The 20,233-nt window shown below is 31.0% G+C and overlaps 2 protein-coding genes across 3 annotated transcripts in view; one reads left to right on the forward strand and one right to left on the reverse strand.

Annotated features, from left to right (window-relative positions):
* LOC125072371 (formin-like protein 20) overlaps nt 1-16,547 on the reverse strand; it is a 30,089-nt gene extending 13,542 nt beyond the window's left edge. The window contains exons 1-3 of one of the 2 annotated variants that reach the window (XM_047682989.1): nt 16,318-16,547; nt 15,100-15,242; nt 5,044-5,369 (exon numbers count right to left, since the gene is read on the reverse strand). In XM_047682989.1, coding sequence (XP_047538945.1) covers nt 5,044-5,369; nt 15,100-15,242; nt 16,318-16,409 — 561 coding nt within the window. In that variant the 5' untranslated portion in view covers nt 16,410-16,547. The remainder of the gene's footprint in view (nt 1-5,043; nt 5,370-15,099; nt 15,243-16,317) is intronic. The other variant, XM_047682990.1, reaches the window with a different exon arrangement.
* A 288-nt stretch (nt 16,548-16,835) lies between these two features.
* LOC125072297 (60S ribosomal protein L28) lies at nt 16,836-17,359 on the forward strand. Its single transcript, XM_047682869.1, has one exon. The coding sequence runs from the start codon at nt 16,903-16,905 to the stop codon at nt 17,320-17,322; it is 420 nt and encodes a 139-aa protein (XP_047538825.1). The 5' UTR covers nt 16,836-16,902; the 3' UTR covers nt 17,323-17,359.
* The last annotated feature ends 2,874 nt before the right edge of the window (nt 17,360-20,233 follow it).

Below are 20,233 nucleotides of genomic sequence, written 5' to 3' on the forward strand. Positions count from 1 at the left end.
AACAACACATATATGTCACACACTGTTACTTTGTTTCCATATGCTTTGAAAACACCGTGAGGAAACATGCAAATGTGAGATGGTGGATCAATCTCCAATGGTACGTGGTAGACTAAGCTCCAAGCCCCCTCGACAGAGGACGTTTATCCTTTCCATCAGATTCGAGATTTAATATTAAAATCTTCTTAGATAAATTAGCGGTATTCCTAGACCGGCTGAGTTTCGCTCTAAGTTTATCGTACCTCATTATTATTCAGCGAATATAAATAAATCAAACGCGAGTATCGTTTACGCAACGCTATACTAAGAATAATATTTCACGTAGGAATTAATATCTTTCCCTTTGCGGTGAGCTGTTACTCGTATTACGTGTAACGAGACTAGAAGGAAATGTAATTTATGACTTACTGGCTATCCCCTCCCTATTTCGTTCCGGAAAAGAAGGGGTTACATTAGTACGATACATTTATTTTTATTTTTATGTAATAAACTTTATTGACCAACAAATATATTATAGTAACCACAAATATTGTATAGTTGGGGCAAAAGTTGGTCTCGATGCGTCAAAGGAATATCTAGCATAGAATTTTTGAAGAAACTCTACTTATATTATAAATGCGTAAGTTTTTATGTTATTCAAATACGTAAAAATGGCTGGGCGAAATTTGGACTAGACATAGGCCCCCGAGCACCTGTTGGCCATCACCAAGACACACACGGACGAAGCCACCAGCGGAAGCTAGTCAAAAATAAATGAATCGCCTTATAAATGCATGAAACGTGCATTTGGGGACTTTTCTGAAGATATACTTAAGAAGTCAAATCTGATAACGCGTCACAAAATATAGCGGCCATCTGTTGAAGACTAAGTTAACGCACAATCGTAAAGTAGTATGACGTTTTTCGAGTTTCAAGCGTAGCTGTCACGCACACCAAGATAATAAAGTTGGCTCGTCGGTTTATATATATGAGAAATAAACTCTTCAAATATATATAAGTTTGTATCGAATTCCAATCCCATTTAAGATAGGGTCTTATTATAAATATATTTTCAAAAGCAGCCCAGTGCAATAAAGTTGGTATTGTTACACTTCCAAGTCTATGGAAACGTGTGTTACAGGTGTAAAGCTGGTTATGCTGGTACTGTCTTCCTCTTCTAGTCAGATAGCTGTCTCATCGCACTATTAGCATAGCGATTGCACCTGTGCACATTTGTGCACTATACATACACATACATATTCCACAGTAATTGGCTCATCTCCATTAAGAATAGCCGACGTAACCGAAATTCGGTCACGAGGTTATTATTATTATCTAAACGCCGTTTCATTTAAGTAATGCTATACAATGACGTTTAAACTATTATTATTAATTAAGTGCTTTTATTTTTGAAATGCATAAATATTAAATAATAATTTACAATTGTGTGTGTACGTACTGTATAAAAATTACAAAATAGAAATTAATCAATGTTCTTTATTCGTTGAATCGAATATCGTTTCTTTAATTATGGTTAAAGTATTAAGTATACAACCGATACATATTTAACATATGATGTAAGCACTAAGCGAAACTAGGTTGATACGAACAGATAGACAATCAGTTAAATTTACGATCTATAAAAAGATCAGCGTTACCAAGTCGTCTGTAACGGTATCAATGAAGGAGCATTAATTACGCGTGACGGACAGATCCGAGATCCCATCGATTATAATGAGATTACCAGCTAAATACTTATCGAATTTCACAATGACTTAAAAAACTTTGAATATAATAATATAGTTAAAAATGTTGAAACCGACCTACACATTGTATCTATCTAATCTGCTATGTTATGTACTAGAACAACTTCTGCTAGAATTCACTTCGTAACTCACTCGTGAAATGTTGACAACCGACTTACACTACTAAATACGTAGTTTTGACGCATATGTTTTTATATATTAATATTGCATATCACATTTTAACATTTCAAGCTCATTTTCTGCGGTGAGTTTCGAGTATCTTTTTACCGAATACATCTAAAGTTCTTGATTAATATTCTTTATTTATATAATACTTCCATCACTGTTCCAAATAATTCCTCATATTCACTATCATTTTACAACCAAAATTTATCAATATAAAAAATCGCCGTTTTTACTTATTTACGATTTTTTAATTCGCATTTTACGAACACCACATATTCTAGGTCGCGACCAATGACATCTTGTCAGTTCAAGGTCAAAATTGTTAATTAATCTTCCATGCATTTGCCAAAGCCGTTATAGCAGTGGTTAGAAGGCGTGCATCTTCCGATGATTGCGGGTTCAAACCCAGTCGAACAGCACTGAATTTTCATGTGCTTAATTTGTTGTTATAATTAATCTCGTGCTCGGCGGTGAAGAAAAACATCGTGAGGAAACCTGCATGTGTCTAATTTCAACGAAAATCTGCCACATGTATATTTCACCCAGACGCATTGGAGCAGCGTGGTGTAATATGCTCCAAACCTTCTCAAAAGGAGAGGAGGCCTTAGCCCAGCAGTGGGAAATTTACAGGCTGTTAATATTGTTGTATGTTGTTGCATTTGCCGTTGCAATCGTATATAGAACAAACACTTATAATTACAGTATAAGTTGGTTTAATCGGGTTTTTTTATTAAATTTCGCAATAGCAGTAAGTCGTAACGGACTCATTTAAAAACATTTTAAATTTCTTTTAAAAGTAATCAAGTGTCATAGCTAAGAGTAAATTATGCCAAATTAAACACGATTAATGTAAATATCGATTCGTTCAATGGTTTAAGCGCAATAGAATAAGAAAGAAACAAAAAAAAAGCATTGCACGTCGCATGGACGTACACAAGAAGTACGTATAAGCTTATTACGTACAGCTTACTATTACAAATTTCTCCGCACTGACTCCGCAAAGTCAATATCAATAAATCCTGGGGTTAGTTTCTATATTCATTTATTATAATAAAATTCCGCAGATAATATTAAATTTACATTTTAATAAATTGAAATCGTATGTTAAAAGACATTAATATATAAGGCATATTATTTAACACGACGTTATATAGGTGACTAGCTGTGCCCGCGACTTCGTGCGCGTTTGAATTTAATATATTTGAACATTACAAGTTGACTTAATTTTTTTTATATATAATTTTAAAATAAAAGTCACCTAAGTTACTCTTTATTACATCGGCTATGTGCCGGTGAAAGTCCCGTTACAATCGGTCGAGCCGTTTCAGATACATGTATACATACATATACACGGTATACATACATATGCATTTAGTAAAAAACGGTTAGTTTAATATTACAAACAGACACTACAATTTTATTATATGTACGTATAGATAAAAGAGCGTGGAATAAGTACTCGTTAACTTTTAGGTAGAATATATTATATAAACTACTAACTCATCTCTCTCGGTATAGTTTTCTAGACGCTTGTAAAGGGCTACTTGAATTAAGTATTTATTTTTGATTTTTACTATGACTAGAGATCGCTAACAACATTTGTATTGGTATTGCTTGTATAAGTATTACAATCATTTTATTTCATTTATCAATTCTTTAATAGCTCAATAACATTGTACCAACACAATTTTACCGTACACTGTGGACCTTTGAAGATTGTTATAAAAATGAAGTTAAAAATGTTAATTAATATTTACAATAACTAAACTTCAAACTATTTAAAACTATATAGATGCGATCACTTTCTAAAACGTTACGACAAATCGAACATAGCAAAGCTAAATTGTGACGTCATAATACACCGTGACGTAAACGTAAAAGAAAATACCGTAACATATTTAATTACGTAGTAAGTATTAAATTCTCGTTACATAAATTCGCAGATCTATATCATTATATGAACTGCCTTATTATAATGTTACTTTGTTAAAGCGTATGACCTTCCCCTACATTTAAGGTTCAAGGTCACGGTCGTGTAAACAAAGCGAACTCATTTATTTTACAACGATAATGTTATTGATCGGCTAGTAGATACACGTCCACAATGCCGACGCTAATGAATTTGCTACCAGAAATGTCGATACAGAAGAATAAATATTTAATACATAAATTATTGTTCGTATGTTTTTGACGCGGTGAAGACAATGATGACGAGATTTATTTCAGTACAATGTAACCATGTCTTATTTATGGGCTTATTTATATTGCTGGGCTAAATCCACTTCTCCCATTGAGGGAAGGTTTAGAGCTATGTTCACTATGTAATTGCTCGAATACGGTTCTGTATGTACACGTGCGGCAGATTTTAATTCAAATTAGACACACGTAGATTTCCTTACGATGTCTACTTCACCGTCGAGCACGAGATTAATTTGAAATTCAGTGGTGCTTGTCTAGGTTTGAGCCCTCATAGGTTAAGATGCACACGTTCTAATCACTGAACCATCTCCGCCAATCCCAGTCTTGCCTATCAAGAGTAGCAGTACTATTATGTAAGAATGACATCGAAAGATACCATTGACCATAATAATTATATCGTGTATACGACATTTGCATTAAAATAGCGTATTACTGTAAATCCGTTTTTCACAAGTGAGATACGAAGTGTGGTTTTTAGAACCGTGCACGTGATCTTTTTCTATACAACTGAAACTAAAATTATAATCCAAATCATACACAATGTATGCTCTACCAACATGGGATCAAATATTATATCTCTTGTGTCTGTAGCTGGCTCATGGCTGGCACATTCGCACTTAAAAGCAGATCACGATGATACAGGCCATTGAATACTAGAATAATTAGTGTCGGTAGTACCCTCCCAGACCCTAGGGCCTAGGATCTTGCTCCCTTTGCAACGACTTCAAATTAACCGATTATATCATGTTTGTAAATAGCTATAGTTCATTAGTTTGTAATAATGTTATACGTACCATACAAATTATTAAGCACATAGTTGAATTTATAGAACGTATTATTTTTAATGTCGTTTTTCATTTGTTTTGTGACAATTCTTTAATAAATAACACTTCACACGCGCCAACGGTAAATACTATATTAACAAAATTATTACCTGCGGGTCGTCGTCTTGAGCCAAGCTCCTCCTCTTCATAGCGTACTCCTTGATCACGTGACTGTTATCGGAATTCGTATCAACATTAAAAGTTTTCAGTCTTATCATGGGATTTATTGGACCCAACGGGTTGCTATACTTATTGTATGTCAGATACTTGTTCGCGGACTGGTTGAGCGACTGGTTGAGGGATTGGTGGGGCGACATTGAATGCGGGCTCGAAGTTACTTCAACTATACTCTGGATGCTTGGTCTTTGCATCCTTTTCTTTGGTTTGACGTAGGTCCTAGAGTCAAATTTGTGCTTATCGGGCATGGCCACGTCATCTGAAACAAATGTAAATTTTAATTAAATAAGTACAAGACAAAATTGTTGGTAGGGATACATAAAAGTATCTGGATATGTACCACTAACTCATTAGATATTGTACCGGCAAATAGCACTACTTAGAATTGTTGTGTACCGGTTGGATGGGTGAGTTAGCCAGTGTAAGTCTGGGCACTTAGCTGCAACGGTTGGTGGCGCCCGTCTGCATATATTATAAGACACGTTTTTTCCTTAATAGTTTCCATTAAAGAACATATTTTACATGTATATATTTTTGCGATTGGATTATATAATTATTATTTTTACAATGTAACTAGACTTCAATTGAGATCACACGGAAGATAACCAAATGCAAAGGTGAATGAACTCGCTCAATTTACAAGAAGACGTAAGACGTACGTCTACGTCGTAAATGGATTTTGTTCTATCTTATCAAATAGCCACAAGGTTTATATTTCATTGAACACCGGTATTTAGGTATAAACGCTGAGAAAATAATGAAAATTGCATTAGTAAAGTTTTATATGATATTTTACATAAATTACAATATTCACTAACACAACAATTGTTCACAATGGAATAAAGTAGCGATTAAAAAAAAACCGTACTTTATGAACGATGTTTTTAAATAATTAATTGGGCATAGCAACACTGAACCCATTTGAAATTATCACTCGGAACAAAAGAAAGATCAGGACTATATCAAGATATGGCCGTACGATTAATAGGCTATTTGCCTTTTTTTAAATCCATTTTATATTACTTAGTAGAGGTTAAGGAACCCAGTAAAAGTTGTGTTTTTTAATCCTTGTACATATTTTCCGAAAAATATCAAATTAAAAATTTAATATTTAAATAGCGCGCGAAAACCGTACTTTGACAATATGACGCTGCAATGGGGTCTGTAAATATTTGACAGGATGGCTGAAGATGGACTTATAAATATTATCTAATTGAACCATTCTGTGCAAAAACGTTCCACCCTACAGTAACCCCTAAGTAACTAATAAAAAAAATAAGATTGAACAGAAAACCAAGCGTGACTTTTATATAATGATTTGAATGTAACCCTGTTACATAAAGTTATGTTTATTTTTCTAAAGACAATATATCATATAAATCTTTTGGGTGGAGGGATCTGGGTTACATTTTTGGCAAAAATTATCCAATTGCGTTGAGTTTTGACAAAACCTTACAAAGCGTATATAAAAAAAAAGTTTAAAGATGTAAAAGTAATTTAAGTGTCAAATAGTAGAGTTTTAAAAACCGACTTCGATAGCATAAATATATGTAAAAATATTATAGCAAAAGTAGTGGTTGAAGAGTTACGTTGTCTGTCTCCACAACTCATCGTCAGATCCATATGAAACTTAAATGGAACCTTTTTCGAAATAAACCTTTTTGGAACAAAACAAAAATTTTGCAAATCACCATTATCATTAAACGTTATCACTGAATATAAAATAAATAAAATAAACATCCTAACTGAGAAGAGTAATCGTGAAAATTTTAAGAACGTATAAATGATGATTGTCTTATGTGAATGTACATGTATATATGTTCCAAGCATATTAACCTAGTTATAGTAAGCCGAATACGGAAGTTGACCGTTTTGTTAGGCGTATGACAGGAAACGTCTCTCAGCTGAATCTAACGTTTTCAATGTCAACGTACCATATAAGTCAAGCGCTGTTTTCTTTTCCTACAAATTATATGAACAAAAACTACTCTCAATGTTTAATCTTTATGTTATAAATCTTCTATACGTATACATGTAACTGAACTCCTCTTAGACTTTTGAATAAATTTCAATATTTTGTGTGTATTTGCGTGTGTCCAACGGAACGGGTTCCGTTTGGTTGGTATACTTGATACTCGAGATTGGGCTTGGTAGGTGGAGCTGCGACCGGGAAATAAATAAATTTCCTATTTCACCCGGACGAAGACGAAAAATATATATTTACTTATTTGCCTTACCATTTTACTTACTTATTACTATTAGTAGTAATTAGTTACACGAACACATTGATATTTCCCTTTTTTTTTATAAATTACAGACATCTTACACGCAGCTAAAAAAATTGTACTGATTTTGATTGATCACCAACAAAATTTAAATCACTTAACAAATAAAAAACAATACAATGTATTTAAGAAAAATACTACATGCTAACGCTTTCTTATAAAACCTTCTTTTAACATCAGGATATTTGGAATCGGACTTGACTATCGGGGAAAGGTAATGAGTGTCCTTAATGATATCTATGTTAAGGTACACGTCAATCAATCAAAGACAAGTTTAGTATTGAAAGTGAAAGCAGTAGGACAACATCTGAATGCTAAACGAAGCGAAGGTATCAATCGATGCATACCCGATGGCATAATTACAATATTACTATGGACTTGCTTATCAAAGCTGAATTGTGTGAATTTGATAAACGTGACTGATATCCTTTGTCATTCATAAAAGAGGCACTCTTCTATTATTTCTAATTAATACAGCTACGCACATTTAATGACCTAATGATAAGTGGGTCACGCCGCCGTTAGAGATTAGCACTGTTAGAAATATTAACCATCCCTTATATCGCCAATGCAACTTTAGGAACTAAGATGTTATGTCCCTTGTGAGGTACAAGTTACAGAGTAGTTACTCTAAATCATTCAACCAAACAAAGTATTGTTAGTTTGGCAGCTCGACTTAAACTCGAACCAGTAAAATGGTTTCCAGTTTTGATCTTGTCCTGTGAGTGTGACAAGACAGGCACAAACTTAGGCTAGCAGTCGATGATGTGGTTTCAGACGTTCGATGTCTCTTGGCGTACTTGCGTATTTAGTTTCGGATGACAGTTCGGGTCTTATTTCATATGAGAGAATTTTATTAGGTTTCCTCACAATGTTATCCTTCATCGCAGTGGACGAAATTAATTATAAGGGGAATTAAGCACGTTGTACAGTATGCCATCTAATTTTATACTCGGTCATAATATGTTTCATAGGTAATGTAACAATTTTTAATCTATAATGTAGCCCTGTTTGTCTATCTGTTGGTTATTCATGTCCATAAAATTTTGTATGAAGCTTGAACTCCAAGGAAGGACATAAGCTACTTTTTATGCCTTACCGCCAAACCAACCCCCAATAACAATGAATCCGGGTGCGACAACTTCAGTTAACCTTTTAATTTATCATTCGGAAGATATTCGATGACTCTTGCAGTTATATTCTTAGTTTTAAATCCTATACGTAAATAATAAATATATAGATTCAGCTGTGTAATGAACAAGAAAACAAAAGATGTTTGTATTACGATCACAATTATGAGTCAATCAACGGGTCCATTGTTTCAAACCGTCTAAAATCTATCGATATGATATCTTATTTGGTAGCTTTTGACTGCGTATATTATGAATATTATAATTACAACGTTCAATACTAATTCTACTAACAAATTGTCACTATATTGTAATCGTATCGAGACTTTATCGTTGCATTTCAGAGGTTCTCTATTCTAAAACGATCTAGTTGCGATTCGATCGAATTTGGATTGGAATATAACCGGGGTCCTGTCATCGCCAGCATAAATAAGTAGAATTAGCTATCAGTTAAGATTAAGCTCAGATTTATTTTTGCGAGCAATAGTCGAAGTTGGATCGTAATGAGAACGTATCATAGCAGTTATACTTATGTTAAATTATTGGTCCCCTGATTCGAACTTGGATTTGTACATTAAATATTCTATATTAAGTGGTAATAATGAGGACATCTTATTATTTATACAAAGAGGAATGTCATGTTCGTTTGTTTTTTCCTGTTTCACTTAAAACCTACTAATACGATTGAAACGGTACTTTAGGGTACCATTACATATATAGCAAATAGTAACTGAATACGTAAGAATGGGGCAAGGCAAATGGGTTATCTGATGGTAAGTGGTCACCATCGCCTATTGACAATGGCGCTTTAAGAAATATTAACAGTTCATCGCCAATGCGGCATCAACCTTCGAAGATAAGATGTTATGTCCTTTGTGCCTGTACACTGACTCCTCATCCTCGTCATCCTTTAAACCGGAATACAACTATGCATAGTATTGCTTTTTGGGAGCGGATGGAACCTATCCAGACGGGTTCGCACAATGCCCTAACACCAAGTATTGCTTGTTTTTTTAATACCAAAAACAAATCATAAAATATACATACAAATGCAGGACACAAACAACCTTCGATTTTACAGTCCGATAATGCATCATAAAACAAGTTCTTATCTTAATAGCACAGGTGTAATATAATTATATTTATGACGCAGCAAATGTTACCCACATTGCAAATACGTCCAAAATTATTTAACGGTATCATATAATATAATCGTAGCATTAAAACAATGCGTTCAATTCAATTTCTCACATACATTAAGTGTACGATTGCGCATACAAAAGTATAAATTAAGATATATATTAAGATATATTTTTTTTCCATAACGGTTGTGTTTCGGACCGAATTCAATGGAAAGATTTTACTCCATTCGTCGAGATATTTTCAAACTGTTCTTTGATTACAATTGTTTTTTTTTTCTATGTGACGGATGATCCCGTATTAAGCTGGTCAAGATCTGATATTGGAGTCTATGAAACTCATCATCATCATCAAACTCTGTGCATATAAATAATACGAGCGAATTTGTCAAATGATTTCCATGATTATTAGCTTTAAGTTTATTTCTGTGTTTTTGTTTTCGGTTACTGTTGTTATGTGTGAGTCACATCTTACGACTGATTTTTACACCAGTTCCACACAACCTATTGAGCTGTAATCTGGTATTCATTATCGGTGGATGACATTACAGTGACAGTAGGTACAGTATGCTTAATTATATTTCAAAATAACAGATTAAATGATAATTTTTAAGTGTTTTTTTTTTAATTTTTACGGCTGCATTTATGTTCTCAGTACTAATGTGGTATTAAAACTAATGACGGCAGCCAGTTGAATGAACAGGTGAGTAAGATAACCAGTAGGTTCGGTCACATTTTATTTTACGGCACCAAAATAATTGTTAATATATACAATACACTCTACCCAAAAGAAAATAAAGTTAAATTAATTCATTAGTTTATAATGTCGAGAGTGAAAATAAATTAACTATTATTTGTCTCTGTCATATAAACATCCGTGTTTTAGGATTTTAATTAATCAGTTCTAAATATTACAGCCATTTGCAATAGGGGACCTGCTACCTCTCTGTTTATTGGATTCACTAGTGTAATTTAATTGTATCTACATAGAATCAAAGGTGCTTCTAAGAGTCTACCTGAATAAAGTAGGTATTATGTTGATTTTGATTATAGTTCAGTAGAAAATAGGGAAGGAAGAGCAAGCTCGTTTATTTATCCACTCAACCCACACCGATATTAACAATGCTTTTTATTCTATTGTGTTCCAGATTAATGTGTGAGTCAGTGTTATTATAAAAAAATACCCGTTCACTTTCTAAAGCTGGCAGTGCATTGGCGATCTAAATCAATACTAATTATTAACTTGAAGAGTTTGTTTAAACACGCTAATCTCTAAATCCATTAGTCCGTATTTGCGTCAGTCCATTTATTGTGAAACTAGACTATATATAATATAACTAGTTGTGCCCGCGACTTCGTGCGCGTTTGAATTTAACAAAAAAGTTATTGTTGTAGCCCTTAGTCACTCCTTATTACATTAGCTATCTGCCAGTGAAAGTCCCATCAAAATCGGTCCAGCCGTTCCAGATATTAGCCAAAACAAACAAAAAGACAGCCAAACTTGAAAGAAATGTTATTTTAGTATATGTACCGTGTATATACATACCGTGTATATTTATGCATTTAGAAAGAGGATAATAAAAGGGTAATAGAAGATTTAAAAAGAGGTATTGTAATATTACAAACAGACATTCCAATTTTATTATATGTATAAATTACTTCACGCTACGACCGACGGGAGCAGCACTATTTGACGCGTGTGAAATTGCGCGCAGCAGCTAGTCATACTAGTATTACAAATGCGAAAGTTTGAAAAGAGAACCGCTGAATTAAATTTGAGACAGAAATAGACTATAGGCTGAAATCTGACCTAAACCCCCCCCCCCCCCATCTAAAAAAATATTTTAATTTGAATATAACTTAATGGAAAGGCAAGTTCTTTTTCGTTATGTATTTGTTTGGTTTTCTACAACCTTATAAGAAATGTCATTTTCGGTCATATTTTTTTATATAAGAATAATTTCATGTAGTAAGCTAGTCAACAAACTTCTTCCGGTCTTTACAAATGTTGTGAATTAATTGTGATTAACATCACTAACTATGTAACGCGTTTATAACTTATATTAAATTAATATGATACGACGTTTCCTTCCGACAGTTGTTAATTACTATATTAACGAATACAGTAATTGATCACTTACTTACATGTCATTGTTCTTGCTAATGCTTTTTAAATATAAAAAAGGACCTTATTAGTCGCTCACTTTTGGATTTGCAATATTTATGTTTAAAACACGTTTCCGGATTATTATTTCTACCGAAGACAATCATAAGAGTTGCTTTTTACATCAATCATAATACATAATTGTTCAGCATATACAATATATTGTGCAACATATACAGCTTAGACGGTTATATCATTGAATAAAAAACAAACACAGGCCCGGAATTTAGATTCTACCGAGAAGAACCGGCTCGATTTGCTTTTTATTCATAAATGTTATTTTCGAAAGAAGACATCGAACAGTTTAACTGGTATAATATATAGTATAATAATACCCCAATTAATCAATATAAAGCAATAAATTCAGCCTCCGTCGAGTCATGGGATAGTACGTGTGACGTCATAAACCGGAACATCAAAAGTACCTCTATATGTCTTGTATTCTCACAGGAAATATTTCTTATATTGGAAAATTGTCGTGCAACAGGTTGATTTCCTCGTTCACTTCCTACGTGGAATCTCATTGCTCCATAACGGTTGTAAAAATAACTTGGATGTTTTTGCTACCGTACCTTTACTATTTATAGATTTTAGACCTTAAGATATTTAGAAAATATATTATTTAAAGGTTGGTTAACCACAACCTTGTTGCAATAAATATGTATTGTAATTTTTAACCGATTTAAAAAAATGAAGTTCTAATTCTAGTTTTGATGGTACGGGTATATTTCCGCCATATATAGACCGATTTTCAAAATTATTGTTTTTAGTCGAACGAGGATTTTTCCGTAATCTGAGGGATGATCATCATCTGAGTTTCGGAAGCAGAGAACGAATCTCTTCAATAAATGCCAGCAACCATCCGCGACTGCTACTTATATCATTTCTGTATACTTTATTTTAGAATTATTAATTAGTTAATTATTTCAATAATTCATGTAGTTAATAAAAAAACATATCCTTCATTTATATCAGAAACGATATTAGTGTCGCTTTATAATTATATTATTTATATCAATAAATAATAAACTTAAACTATACCTAAGTTTACCTCCAGACGTATTAGTACATTTTACGTCAATAAAGCTTTCATTTCATTGATTTAGTTTCTTGGAATTCTATGATTCATATGTGTATATGCCGATATTAATGCTTTTAAAGATACATTAGCCTTATTAAGAAATTGCCTTGGCATTGAACTGCTCCGTTCATTACGATTTATTAATAGGAATGACCACAACATACATTAACGGTACAAACTACACAAACCCTAATTTTACTTAATATCATTGTAATAAAAACAACATTTGGAATGTTGCAAGCTTGAATGGAGTTTGATTTAAATAATGACTTTAAACATCGCATTTAGATATTTTATCGTGTAATGTTTGATATTAAGAATTAATTAATGAAGAATATATCAGAAAGAAAATTTACCTATCGATACCTAAAGTCACATTCGGACATTGGAAATAATATTACGCACGAACGCGGCTTGATAGTATCTTCATTCATAATTTGTTTAAATATTAACTTTTATTCGGATATAAAATTATAAGTGTCGAATTCCACATAAATTAATTGATTACTTTTTCATATAAAACGAAATGAAATAACAAAAGGTGGTTACAATAGTAAAATAAAAAAAAAAAAAAGTATCCACCTTTTTGCCTTATGTGTGTATGTTGTTTTCGTGTGGTTATCTGTACTGGTATTATAAATGTAAAAATAATTATGTATGTGTTGCTCCAAACAAAATACTGAACAGAATTCGATGAAATTTATACTTTTTTATGCCTAGCACCTGCCGACCAACATATAAATGCCGAATATATTAATATGTATGATACTGTATCAGTATCAGAAATTTAGTAATCTTTTTAAATAAGCATGTAAGTTACACATCTCGTCATTGTGTGTATGGTCTTCTTTGTTAAAATTCTATGACCCATGGCAAATGACATTCAATTATTTATTATGACATAATGATTTACAACAATTGAATTTCTTGTTGTACTAGAATAAAAATAACACTGTAGTATTGTAATCTATACTAATATTTTAATGCGAAATTGTATGTCTGTTACGTTTTCATGGCTGAAGCACTGAACCGAATTTGATGACATTTGGAATGTTGCAAGCTTGAATAATCAGGAAAGACATAGGTTACTTTTTATACCTAAAAATTATGACCACCCCCCGAACAGGAAACTAGTTAGTCATATTTTAAAGGCCAAAATCAAATTAATCTCAATAATATTTTTGGCTTTAAGTATTACGGTTTTAGTTTATCTAAGTAGGAACCAACCACTTCTAAAGACTAAATTAAAAAAATTGTTTTTCTTAATGCCATTCTTCATAATTAGAATTTTTTTTAAAAAATAACATAATCAGATTATTACTTATCGAAATATAGAGATTATGTACTGTTAGTTATTAGTGATTACTTATATATGTGTCTAAATTTTAGTGTGTGTGTCACATCAATGATTATATCGCCAACAGAAATAAATTTACTTTAACGAATTTATTTTTTAATTTGATTTAACGAGAGTTTGTGGCGTTATAATATCAAGCATAAAGGATAAAAAAACCTATAACATAGTCTGTTAACGTATCTACCTTTCTATATTAAACAAATAAAATAAAATTAAAAGCTAAAATTAATTGACTTCACATGAAATTATTAGATTTTGTAATAAATGTCTATATACCTATCTATATTGTATTCTGATTTTTTTATCTTTTTATGCAAATAATATGACCTACTTTATATATTAACATAAGTACATTTACGATAATGATTAATGAAACAATTACATATTAAATATATCGTACAATACAGTACAATCTCATCTGTCAGATATTATAATATTGGTTTAAAAATAATTATATAATTGACATTTAAAGCAATTTAATCAAGTTAATCTCAGTATAGCAAAAAATATATTATACATATATTATTTTATTTATCTAGTTTCGTAACCAATATATGAAACTGTTCAAAATGTAACTAGCTTGAAACCAAAATAAAACATATCAATTGGAAATAACTATAAAGTATAATAAGTAATAACACAAATAAGTTTCAAATAAGATTTTAGCTCCATTACTAATAATTTCGTATATCTCTTGTATAGTGCCAAAATATTTCTGTCTCATTCTTTCAAACATCAAAAACATGATAGAAAGAAACCAATCTATAGATAAATATTCACCAATTTAAAATGTTTAATAGTAAGACCATAAATCTCTTATTCTAGATACTTACTTTTAAGAAGATTATCGAGTATCGCATAAAGGTCTCTTTCAGATTTGAGATATTCCTCGTCCTCAATAATAGGCCAATCGCAGGACAAATTGTATTCTACAATATCGACTTTATGACCAGAGTCTTCTGGATTTATATATAACCTGCAATCATATAAAGTTTTAAAAAAACTTATAATACCATTTTGTAGTTTGTACAATGAAGCCTTTTTTTATATATAAAATTACATTCAATTGCATAAACTTCATATTACAGTCATAAACACTATTTTTACTTTACAACTCCACCTTGTTGGTACGACTCTATGATCAGACATTCAACTGCAAAACATGAATACTTTATATTATTGTATTTGACTTAAAACATGAATAAGTCAGTGGTATTAAAAGCACAGTAAACATTACACTATAATCTCATGGTTTAAGATATACTTAATACTGCTTAGTACCAATACATAGATAACCACTTCTCCCATACATAAAAGTCTTATATGTAATAATTAAAGATATCACTTTTGTATATTCTTATCTAATACAATGCATTATATTACTTTAGTCCATTGAAAAATCATTAGGGTCGCATAAATTGAGTAAATACTTGTTACACACACTGACAATATACCAATTTTGATTTAAATTAAATAGGTAGAATGATATAGGCAGAAATTTGGCACTTAAAGCATTTTATTTGTGATATCATAAGATTTTAAAATAGTGGAAGAAAAGAAAGACAATAAATATATCAAATCTGTATTAATACTTGTAAATATTCTAATTAAACTATTTCTTCAGAAACAGAAGCAAATCATAAAATAATACATGCAGTACAAGCAATTTATCTTATCAATAACTTTGATAACACTTGGCAAAATTATAATTATAATTGTATGTATTAGTGACAAATAATATATATTATGCATTAACTTTATAAAACATCACCTAAATACTTACACCCTCTGTATTTTTACATAACATTTTTTATGTTTAAGGTACATTACTAAGTAATATATTTTATTCATATAATTCCCATAATAAATACCCTCAACAGATAAGTATTTGTGAAAATAAAATGCTTTAAAACAATTAATTTAAATACAAATTTGAACAGGTGCTGACTTGCCGAGTTAATGAATCTTGTTCGTAATACTGCACGAGTTTCTTGTTACAGTGGCTCAATATATGATGTAAAGGATCAAAATTTATTAAATTAAATACATACCATGTTTGATCATCTGAAAAATCCAGAGATTCCACGTCAATAAGATCAGAATCAATCATATCTTTGTTTATATTTTGATCAATCTGATTCATAATAACGACAAAATCGAGACATCAATTTGGCACTTTTCACAATTCACATATAATTTTTTATGCAAGAACTACATTTATTACATGAAATATTGTATATTTTATAAATAAAAAAGTATAATAATTATAAGAACCTACACGAAATTGTACCAGACAAGTTTAGTTTGGAATTTGACATATCACCATAAGTGCCAAAAATGACGAAACAACGGTAAATTCCATAGATATTTATTTCTAGCCACTAACAACCTTTTTTTATAATTTAATACATAATTTTTTTTATTGATTAAATTCGAGATAAATTTTAGGAGTTTTAACAGGTCACAATTCTTAACTAAAATTATTATAGATTCACTACTCACTTTTTTGTCTATGAAATATGAGTATGATAAGTTTATTTTCAAATATTGCAACACTTGACTCTAAAAGTCTTTTTCTTTTGTCTACGGACACGTCGTGAGCACGTTGTTTGGTGGATTTCGTGCAAACTAATAAAATGTCGTCCCATCTAAATTGGATGATTATCAGGAACAACAACGCCTTCTTAGTAAAGAAGCGCAACATTAAGAAGCCCTTCAGCAAAGAGCCCAACAATGTGACTAACCTCAACGCCTACAGATACAATGGCTTGATCCACAAGAAGGCTCTCGGCGTGGTTGAGAATCCCAACAGGAAAGGTTTTACTGTTGTGTACAAAAAAGCGAAAGCTACGAACAAGCCATCAAAGAATTTGGTACGTCGCCAGTTCAAAGCCGGAGCTAGGAGATCCCTCCACAAGGTAAAGAGGTTGATCAGAGCCAACAACTACCGTACCGACTTGGCCAAAGCTACTCTTCGTCGTGCCTCAGCTATTCTCCGCTCTCAAAGGCCGATCAAAGCGAAGAAACCAGCAGCAGCCGCAGCAAAGATAGATTAACTTTGTATGTAAAGTGATAATTAAAATATAAAAGCCATTTACTATTTTTATTTCTATGCATCCACTACTTTTTATTCAATTCATTCTATTTAATATATTATTTTAATATTGTTTTAATTGATAAATCAAATATAATAGGTATTTAGCAGCAATACAGGAAGAAAATTAATGTGCGAAATAAGAAACACATTTTTCTCATTTTCTTTATTGAAAACAAAATGCAAGATATTTGATAAATATGTAATTGGATTTTGAGTTATTTATAAACTAATAAATTATGGTCTAAAAAATTAGCCTCAAAACATGATTTTTGAATATATACTATGTCAGTAATCTAGTTTTTAAAAATATAACAGAACAAACTCGGTAAAGTTATTGTACTTTAAAAAACTTGAATTGACCATTATTTATTCATGTAATTATAATTGATCAGGATTACAATATTGTGATCAATAAAATGGTGCAATTTAATGACTATTACATCAAACTAATACATTTCATAAAAAGTTTATATTAAGCAATGGTACTAGTGTAGTTTTTGCCATAAACAATCTATATAACTAATTTAACAGGACTAAAAGTAATGTCATCTTTTTTATGTCCAAATAAATTGGCCTCATAGAGATGAGGCAGAATTGGCGCTTATTCCAAAATTCCATTTAATGTTCCCTTTATAATCATTAGTGTGCCATTTTCAGATTTGAACCCAGAATTTTCATATAAGATCTATATGTTACATCCTATTGGGACATTTCAGCATATATCATATAGTCCTGCCATATTAGTCAATAGAACATTTGAAATGTAATAATTGAATAGAAATTGTATAAAAGACTACAAGCTAAACTATGATTATATTATGTCATATCCAAAACTGATAATAGCTTTTAAATCTACTTTAATATTTGAAATACTTCGTACAATATTTATTTATTATTTATATTAATAACCCTTTATTTTAAATTACATGTGTTACATCAAAATTATATGATATTCATTTTTTAAATTCCATTGAAATATGGAGGATATAGTCATTTTACATATTTTATTTTATTTAAAATGCAAAAAATAGCACTATATAAATAAAATGCATTGACTAAGAGGAAATATGAGAGTATAATTATTAAATCAGATAAAATCCCAAGTTAAATGTGATGTGGAACAATAAACAATTCCTGATAGATTTTGAAGTGACTTCATTTAGGATAAAATGTCTATAGTAATATTTAAGACTCACTGCTCTCAATTTAATCAATGTAATTAGTTTTAATATAGCATTGCTTTAAATGGTATCTACATAATATGTTATGTAAGAATACTTTTATTTAATTTAAAGATATAATTTTGTCCTATTACAAAATTAATATTTTTTAATTTAATTATTTTTCGATAATTCTTATTTCTCGATAATACAACGATATAAGCGTGGAGTATCGATATGTGCGACGAAGTGCATTATATGCGCCGTCCTGCTTTTTCATTATTCACATTGAGAGCATTAAGTCTAGAATACTATATATCTACTACCATAAATGTACCTAAAAGCATATTTCTAATTGAATAATTCTACCATTGTTAGGTGTAAAGCATATCTAGGAGTAAGCATATACAAAATGCTTCAGGTACAAAATATAGTAGACGTGAAAATGAAAGGCACAAACATTTAACCTATTTCTTATCAAAGGCACAGTACACCAAATCTTTAATATCTTAATATATATGTGTATACAAATTACTTCGAGAATTTTAAAAAGCAGTTGAAAATGAATATTAACATAATATAAGCCTCGTTTATAAAAAACAAACAATTATTTTAAGATCATAATTTAATTGTAATCCTTCCTGTAGTTGAGATTGGCTCAACTTTCTATATTATTTTATTTCAAAAATATATTTCCAATACTTCAGCTCATACAGGATAAGTCATTATTTATATAAATATGGTTATAATTCATAAACACAATAAAACTTATAGTATATAACTAATTTTAAATGAATAGAGTCAAAAGACAGAAGTGAGTTCATACATAGTTTTGAAAGACAATAGAAATAATATTAAATTGAATAAATTAAAAAGTTTGTGCTAACATCAAAAACAGTACCATCAATACACGTACATAAACACTAGAAGCTCGTGGAAATGCATTTATTCTACGTCAATTATTTATATTACAGTTCATTTTATATTTTCTTTTAAGCTACCTACACATATCCTACCATAGGCACACATCAATTTGTCTACTCTTACAGTTTACTATAGTACAAAAAGAAATATGTATAAATCGAAATTCGGATTGCATTTATATTCAGTTACGTTATAATACTGAAACAATATCTTTTTTTTTAACTTTTTACCAATCTATGCTCGATCCAAAAATAGAAATAAAATTTGATGATAATATAAAAAATTGTGCAGAACCAGACAAAATTTTCAACTGAATCATATTCCCCAATGTCCTAGCTCCTGTAATAAGATTGCGCGTAAAAGTATTTGCTGCGTTTATAGCGCAGGCGAAATATTTACAAACATAATTATTATCGTAAAAACGTAATAATAGATTGCATAATTTAACAAGCCTCAATAGCTTAACGAAGTATCCTAACTAATATTATAAATGCGTAAGTGAGTTTGTTTGTTACGCCTTCACGTCTTAACTACTCAACCGATCATCGTAAAATCAAAGGTATAGAGAACAACACCTATGCCCACAACATACTAGACGACGCAAACCCCCTAAGCACGGGCGGAATTTCGTATATTATCGATGGCTTGGTTCTTCCCTCTTTGGGTTAGTGTCTTTCTAACTCCGAACAAAAATTTAACACCTAAGTACGAAATATCCCCGTCAGAAACTTTGCTCTCAAATTCTACCTTGAAATTTTAATTTTAATCCCTTTTCCGTCAAACGGT

This window comes from Vanessa atalanta, chromosome 21, assembly GCF_905147765.1.
Source record: "Vanessa atalanta chromosome 21, ilVanAtal1.2, whole genome shotgun sequence".
Taxonomy (NCBI): domain Eukaryota; kingdom Metazoa; phylum Arthropoda; class Insecta; order Lepidoptera; family Nymphalidae; genus Vanessa; species Vanessa atalanta.

Excerpts from the sequence above, each read along its gene's own strand:
- LOC125072297 (XM_047682869.1), top strand. The coding sequence starts at position 16,903 with ATGTCGTCCCATCTAAATTGGATGATTATCAGGAACAACAACGCCTTC.